Source organism: Erigeron canadensis, chromosome 9 (assembly GCF_010389155.1).
Source record: "Erigeron canadensis isolate Cc75 chromosome 9, C_canadensis_v1, whole genome shotgun sequence".
NCBI lineage: Eukaryota > Viridiplantae > Streptophyta > Magnoliopsida > Asterales > Asteraceae > Erigeron > Erigeron canadensis.
The window spans coordinates 27,929,606-27,938,064 of record NC_057769.1 but is presented as its reverse complement, the minus strand read 5'-3'; the positions used below and the strand labels follow the sequence as shown (position 1 = coordinate 27,938,064).

The 8,459-nt window shown below is 33.9% G+C and overlaps 1 protein-coding gene across 1 annotated transcript; it reads right to left on the bottom strand.

Moving 5' to 3' along the window:
• Window positions 1-619: 619 nt before the first annotated feature.
• Window positions 620-5,358, bottom strand: LOC122581330 (transcription factor GTE1-like). The gene is made up of 8 exons (XM_043753543.1): window positions 5,067-5,358; window positions 3,642-3,865; window positions 3,075-3,147; window positions 2,618-2,842; window positions 2,425-2,523; window positions 2,238-2,296; window positions 1,368-1,518; window positions 620-947 (listed from the first exon to the last, which is right to left on the bottom strand). Exons 1-8 carry the CDS (start codon window positions 5,172-5,174, stop codon window positions 753-755), a joined length of 1,134 nt encoding a protein of 377 aa, XP_043609478.1. The 5' UTR covers window positions 5,175-5,358; the 3' UTR covers window positions 620-752.
• Window positions 5,359-8,459: the final 3,101 nt, after the last annotated feature.

Below are 8,459 nucleotides of genomic sequence, written 5' to 3'. Positions count from 1 at the left end.
AAGGGCCCAGATTCGCATGACCATTTATTTTTTGAATGCCCGTTTTCTATGCAGGTGTGGGATTCTGTCAAGCATCTTGTCGGTATGCAACATACTTCGGCCAAATGGGATGATGTTGTTTCTTGGCTATACGCCCATTCTAATTGGAAATCAGCAAAGCGCATTATTGGACGACTATTAGTTGCCGTGACTTCTTACTTTTTATGGCAAGAGAGAAATAATCGCTTGTTTACTCCTAATATGAGATCGGCACTCCAGCTTAAAGATGTCGTAGTATCTACTATTAGATTGAAGCCACTTACAATGATGTTCAAGAATAATGAAAGAGGAAAGCGCCTACTTGATGCTTGAAAGCTGCCAACATGAAGTTTATATTAGACTAATGTTAGTCAACATCATGTATCTAGCATTAGAAGATATGTAGCTTGCTCTTGTTTTGGTTTTGCTGTTTAGCTTGGCTTACATATATATGCAAATACGGCATGTATATAGGAACTAATATGGTACTTTGCCATATTACTTGTACGCATTTGGTTCATGCTGTTATAAAAGCTAATCAGGGTATCCCTTTACCCAAAAAAAAAACAAAAAAATTAATGAGTTGCTCTGGGGGCACGACTAAGCCTGAAAAGTTTCAACTCGATGTTAGCAAAACACAAAAGATACAAACTCAGTTAAGGTAACCTTGATCATGATTAATGGTATGTATTATTCACATAATCACAGATTTTACCAAGAAACAAAAATGTTATTTAAGCCTTTTTGTTCCTTTTCTGGGGGGGTTTTGGTTGTGCCTCATTGATCTCTTTTTTCCGTTTGTTTTGATTTGTGTTGATGTTGGTGTTGGTGGTAGTGATGGTGTTACCACCCATGCTTGTTGGACTCTTTCCTTGTTTCTGAAGCAAGTCTTTCACAAAAAACTTCAACTTCCACAACGTCGACTCACTCTGCATGATACAAGAAAAGAAAAAAACAATGATACACAAGAATAACTTCGACTCCTTTCTTATAAACGGATCACAAATTTCGACATGTTATGTCAAATGAGCGCACGTGTTATACAAACAGCCTCCTAAATTTTTTGGGGTAAGGGTTTAACCCCAATGAATTTGACAGCCTCCTCAATCATTCAGAAATCTGATTGTTACTGTAGTCTGTAGTAATATTCTTTTTTATCATATATAAAAATGTTTTATTATTTACAAAAGAGGTCTAAAAATGAGATAAAGTAGCAGGTGCAGATCAACCTAACCCTACGCGACCCCTTTTTACCTGATACCAAACCCGTCTGACCCACCCGTCTTTCTGCTTTAGATATTAATTGATGTGCTGGTATGAAAAGTGTGGTTTAGGGTATTGAATTTGACCTGTGCATCAATGTCAAGGTCCACCTCTTGACCATTTGCTTGAAAGTTGGGGTTATTCTGGGCGACGATTAGCAGTGCCTTGTTCAAATCTTCGGGAGATAACTGGGTAAGAACTGTCATCAGTGCTTTCTTCTCTTCAGTAGACATTTTCCTGAAATGGTCGTTCTACATTAAGCATTGAAATCTACAACGAAGCTTTAAAGTAATATATAGAGTTAAAGACAGCTTAGCTAAATAAAAGGAGAATGTCCCTGGAATAGCTACAGTTATGTATTACTAATCATGGCCCAATGGAAAATCGAGCCGTGACGTTCTACTAAATAACTTCTGAAAGCCGTTAATTCATCCACATTTTGTCCAATTTCAGAATTGATTCACGCATCTGTTCCTACCAGGAGTTGAACCTACAACCTATTGGTAACTGGGCTATAAGAGGTAAAATAATTCCAATGAATCCTGCTGAGACAGGAGTGTAAGTCTATGTGAGTGGTGAAATAGACATTAGTTTATCCCATTCAATACAAATCTGAATTAGATAAATAATGAATGAAAGCAACCATATCCCACAACATCATCTACCATGATAGAAAACATGAGATATCCATGGTTGTTCAGATTTGAGTGAAATCTATAATGACATCTAAGACATCTAGGATATATATATGCGATAACTTGGCACCGACTACCTCATTTCACATAAAGATAAGAGCAATTACGTTCGTTACAGAATGGTGACTACTGAAAGGCTCCAAGACGAAGATTGGCAAACCGCAATTCTTGTGAAGCAACTATTTTAGTGGGGCTGAAAAATGCTTATAAGCTGTAAACACGCTATAAAAAAGATATAGCTCTCATGATATTAGGACAAACCTGCAATTTTGAAGTACCACTTCTTTCATTCTTTCGAGGCTTTTGTCAACCACGTCAAGCTGAAACGGCAGAAAATGACACCGTAAAAAAAAAGAGTAAATTTTTCTGCTGATAAAACCATTTATACTAATTCATGAGATTATAAATAAATAGAAGTTCAGTTAATAGCTCTGAAATTTTAACCTACTTCGGTATTTAAGTCCCTGGCCATTTTCGCATGAGCAACCTCTTGAGCAAGTTGCATATCAAACTGTGCCTCTGCTTCCTCCCTTTTCCGTCTCTCATCCTAAACATACATAATTTCAAAGTTACCAATCAACTGTTGAGCAATAATAAATTTTATTCTAAGAACATTATTTGGTATTCAAATAAAATTTTACCTCTTCATCAACTTTCGGCAAAAGCTGCAGCCACTTCTCCTCAAATTTTGCAAGTAATGTCTTGGCCATCACATGAAAATCATTTCTCTCATCATTATACTTCATAGCGTTCTTAAATACTAATCTCACATCCGCGCATACTTCTCGGACATTTTTATACCCAGTGCCATCTTTTGCCTCCAATTTGTTAGTAATTGTACTGAAGTCCATTGGCTTTTCAATTATCTAGATGGAAAGTGTACATCAACACAAAGTGATCAGTGTAGAATGCTAAAAGGAAGTGCAGATTTTTGAACCCAAACACTTCAAACCTATGAAGTAAACTAACAGAAAATGATTGAAAAAAAGTGGTAAAAAACTAGCATATGTGTCACACCTTCAGAGCATGCCTTTTAATGAACTATTTAGGAAGAAACATCAACATTAACAAAGAATTTATAAGTTAGTTCAGACTTACCTCATAGTAATCATCCAACTTAAGCCCCACAACATCCACTGGCTGCATGAATGGTTCTACCCACTTGTGCGAAGTAACCCCAAAGATAGTAAAGGAAGTTCAAATATGGCAACACATAGGTAATTAGAAACGGATTTATCATATTCCAATTTTCAACTGATAGTGATACAGTTATTAAACTAAACATGACCAATAACACATGGTCAAGTATGAAAAGTCAAAAGCTTAAAGAGAGTGTAACATTAGGAGGACTACACTTCCCAAATCCCATATACCCAATACAAGTTAGGTTCCATTATTTTATGCCATTTCGCTAAGCGTTTCTAATCATAGTAAACAAAGCCTACTACCACATTTTTATCAGTCAAATAAAGGGGACCCATTTATATACAGTATGATGTAGCAAAACTAGTTACAAATCAAACCTACATAGAATTATCATCATTTCAGAAAGTTTCCTAATCGGCTTGTTACCACTAAAAGAGATAACTCATAATAACTGCATTATCATGATTTCACAGCAACTTGGCAAATTATATGTAAATGCTAGAGTAGTCCAAAGGATATAAAATGTGCTGACGTAATAATCCATAAAACTGACGCATAAGATCTTGCATTCTCTTTGTAGCGGCTGCTTCCCTACGAGATGCATCCTGCTGCCGCCTTCTAAAGCTGCTCAATTGTTTATCCTTATCTTTGTCTTTCAATACTGAACTAGCTTTAGAAGTGTTTGACTGTTTTTTATTTGTCTTAGAGAAGAACTGCTCAACTTCGTTCAACCTCTTCTCAAGCTGCATATTGGTTAATATATCATGTCAAACTAATATGAAACTTGAATAATGCATAAAAACTGACAAATGTGATGCTAGATGGTTGATAAAAGACAATAGCACGAAAAGTTATGCAGGAAGGTAACTAGAGATTCAAAACATGTAAAGAATCTATTTCATGTAAGGTAGGTTGAAACGTAAAATACCAAATCATCAGATATCCAGAATTAAATCTTTAACCATATAAACCTACATGCCTTGTCTCTTTGGCCTAAAGGCATTTAAGTTGTCGGTTCATGTCTCCATTAAAACAATCGATGTACATTGGTGTAAGCGTATGTTCCACTCAAAAGAATAATCAATTATTAATCATATAAATCTAAAAAATATAATCAATGCAATAAACAAGCTGACTCAGCCAAGTGTTCAAGGTCTAGAATCAACGATTGAATTCAAAACAACTTGTTATAAGTTAACAAATTTCACATCGAACACTTAAATGAAAGATGACTATTTAGATACCCAAAACCCAATTATTCCTCTGCTATTGCCAAACACACTATCAATATGCCATAATGGGTTACGTTACATATAATGCATGATCATCAAGTCGTCCATTTACACAGAAACAATTTACAAAAAAACAAGGATACATTCCACTACCTATTGAAACCGGACCGTTTTAAACTCACTAACTATGTTTTCTCAACGCGAGATTCATGTTCTGATTATCGATCAATGCCATTCAACTTCAGAGTCACAAAATAACAAATACATTCGGGAAAAATCCATGTCATTGTCATTCATTTGCAATCACAATATGCCAAGTCCACCAAAAACGTTGTAACGTTAATACTAGCATATAAAGGTCACAAATCCTGTATTCCGACTAAAACAAATCACTTCCTTTCGTCAAAAAGGATGATAACAATATATCTCAAATTAAACAGCATGATTCTCTCATTCATGACCTAAATTATACATCAACAATTATACATCTTTTGTATATATAAATAATACAATAATATTAAAATAATAATACTTACAACAAGACAAAGCTACTAACTTTATAACTAATCAATTCACATATTCCTCAAAAATTAACTATCCATCTAAAATCCTTAATAATTATAAATAAACTAGCATATAGATACAGATATATATATATATATATACTGTAAAAGCTTACAAATTTAAATAAAAAAAAGGCCTTTAAAAATACCTCATCAACTTTGACGAAGATTTCATTAACATTTTGACCTAATTCTTCAACAAGTACGGGTTCGCTTTCGGGTCGGGTTTCGGCTAGAGGTGGGTCCATTGTTTCCATACAGTTATTTTTTAAGATTTTTGATTGATTATTATATATATATATATGTGTGTGTGTGTGTGTGGAATAAGTGTTGAATTTGATTGACGGAAAATGAAGGTGCGATGAATCGGACGGTGGTTTATCACCGGTGATGTTTATAATAACAAGGGTGGTGTTTTTCTTCGGTGGGGGTTTATCGAGAGAAAATTAAAATTGAAATTTGGTTTTCTTATAAAAAGACAGCAGTGAATTTTTTACTATACATTTATTATGACTTTTTTTTACCCTTGTTAACAATTTTTAAATCATCAACTGCGTTTTTATCAGGTTTTTAAAACTTTCTCACGGTTGGCACTTGGCAGCAAACAAAAATCACACATAACAATATCGAATTAGTGAATATGAACATCGAAATTATAGAAATCAAATCAAATGTAATCTTCAATTGCAATTAAAAATATTTGAATGTTATCTTCGATTGTAATTAAATGTTTTTGATTAATTGTAATATTTTTCATCCATGAAAGTTCCTAGCAAGACGAAAATCACGTGATTTTTACAGCTTTTATTTGTGCGGAATCCACATGAATCCGATGATAGTAAGGAAAACAAATACCCACATATACAACATAATTTGAGATACAATTGTAGTAATTCTTCATTATTGGAATCATATGATGCATTGATAGAATTCGTAATGATTATATCACTATGTTTACGGATTACAACACATAGTGACGACTTAATCTAGAATCACGTGATAGTGGCGGAACAACATGACATAGATCTCTACCTTGTATCCCTATGGATGACACAATAGCTATACTAGGCCAAGAAAACTTTTATAATAATATAAACACTAATGTTACATGTTATTTACGGGCTGGGCTCTTAATTACGTGAGCTTCAATGCTTGAGGTCATATTCAGCCCTTAACGGAACTATATAACAAACACAATATATTATGTAGTAAAACCTGTCAGCCCTTGGACGTTGCTATGTCTATTCTGTTTCATAAACTTGAAAGATGATAAATGAAAATTTTATATATATAAGAAAATGATTAACAATTTTGTTTCTCGTTTATTGCTATTTATTTTTAGAGTTGTTGATATCTTTAACTTTGTAGGTTGTCATATAAAACTTTATTTCTCACATCTTGTAGCGCATATAAACTATTCGATATAGATCCTATAGTGGGCATTTATTGATCAAACATGTGAGGTTTAAAAAAAAAACAGTACTAGGTAGATTTTGATCATAAGTGATCTACCAAAATAAGTCATTGCTATTTGTTATGACGATTTGCATTCGGTTGTACCATATCGACATTACTTATTTTCATTCTAGCATTACATGCTACGTTTGATCCTATCCAATTTATCTCAATTTTGTTAAATAATTGAAATAATCTCTTCTAAATAGACTTAACAATATGTAGTTTTTGGTGATTGTAAGTAGATACAAGCCTCCACAGACTATACTAAAATAATATTTTAATCGCAACAAACTTCTTATAATTATTTAGTTTTGTATGATTTGCCGCCAACAATAAATTACTGGATGAATTAAACTGTTATAGTGTGAGAAGTAAAATCTGCAATACAAAAATCACCTATTTAAAAAAAGTTGAAGAGTTTAACTAGATTACCTAACAATCGCTAAACAGTCTAATGGCTCATTTACTACCTTATCCGGTTATAAGTTCTTCTCACGTGTGTCAAAAACTAGCTTATATTTTCTGGATACACCGGAAAAAAGCATAAACATTGGTCAAAACTCGGTCTGCCCCGTGCAAACCTGAAAACCGACAATGCAACAAAATCGAACTCGTGACCCGGTCCGTTAGCTTCCAATCATTTCCTTTCTTCTATAAAAGCATGGGGTATGGGCATGTGATGGCAACCTAAATATGACATGCCACCGACACCGACCACCCTTCCATCCCTCCCCCATTCGGCACTGGTCACCCCTTTGGGGTTCTTTGTTTCTTCGCTGAACAACGACATCTCGTTTTTTTTGTCTTTTAGTGAATTTTGCTTATTTTTTCTATTTTTCTTTGTCTATAGTTACAAATATCTCGACCTACTTGTACATCATGCATTATTGGATGTACACATCTCTAAGTCTAGTAAGCATGATTCTAGCTAAGAAAAAAAATGTATGTTATTATTTTAGGTGTTTATATTGGACAGATAGCAAGTTATATGACCTTTGAAATTGGAGGAAACTACAAAGAAAGTTACTCGTATAAAGTCATACTGCATTATCACAAAATAGATATATAGTTTTATCTTTATTATTGCATTTTTGTTTGTATTATTAGACAAAAAATGGTTTAATAAATAACTTATAATTTATAAAAGTAATAAAAAAAAAAGGTAAATTTCTGCTTTCCGCATCCAGAAGGGCCCAAAACTTGTAAAACTATGAAACATAATGTAACGCTGAAGTGACATTCTGGATAAAGATACCTAATGCTCTAAGGCCATTCGTAACCGTTTACCTATTTTACCTATACGTTTTCCTGTCATGTCAGCTTCACCTTCTTACTTACTTCACATTTATTTTTTCTTTTTAACCAATCACCTTCAAATTTAGTACACATCATATCCATAATATACCAATCAAAATAAAATATACAAGATAAGATAACAAAAATGGACCCACATATCTCCCTTTCACAAACCTTTCACCCTCTTCTTTCACCTACATATCCATTCATTTTCTCATCATTTCTTCTAACCACCCTATTTCACACTCCCTTAACAATGTTCCAACTACTCAAGAACACACCAAAACGGCTGCACACTTTTTCATTCTGTTCTAAAATCATCCACCACTTTATCCACTTGAAAAACAAACACTCTACATCCACGTCTCGTTAATTGGTGACAAATGAATGATAGAAATCCATACCTGATCATGTGTACTCGCAGCCAACTCAAACGAGACATAGAAATCTTGAACATCTTCCATTGATAAGTCAGAGCAGTTTAGTATATCGATCATAAAAAATGTGCTCACTTCATACAAACCCTAACACAAGAAAAAACTATAATTAAATAGCTTTTGTTTTAACACATCAAGTAAGACACACTAAATAACTAATTAATAAAACTATACCATGTTATCCAAGTTCCATCTACCATAAACAACTTCATTTTTTCCCCTCACTATAGAGTATAGCATGTGGGGGATGAGCTGCGCTTCCACTTCAATTTGTTTCCCTACGGTCATACGTTTTCGCGTGGCCATAGCCAGTAAGCCAGAAACCAAATGTCCGGCGTAGCGGTTCATTCA

Coding starts and splice junctions, on each gene's coding strand:
- LOC122581330 (XM_043753543.1), bottom strand. CDS start 5,174: ATGGAAACAATGGACCCACCTCTAGCCGAAACCCGACCCGAAAGCGAA. Junction 3,866..5,066: donor TCTTCGTCAAAGTTGATGAG/GTATTTTTAAAG, acceptor ACCAATATGCAG/CTTGAGAAGAGGTTGAACGA. Junction 948..1,367: donor ACCTTGACATTGATGCACAG/GTCAAATTCAAT, acceptor TGTATCATGCAG/AGTGAGTCGACGTTGTGGAA.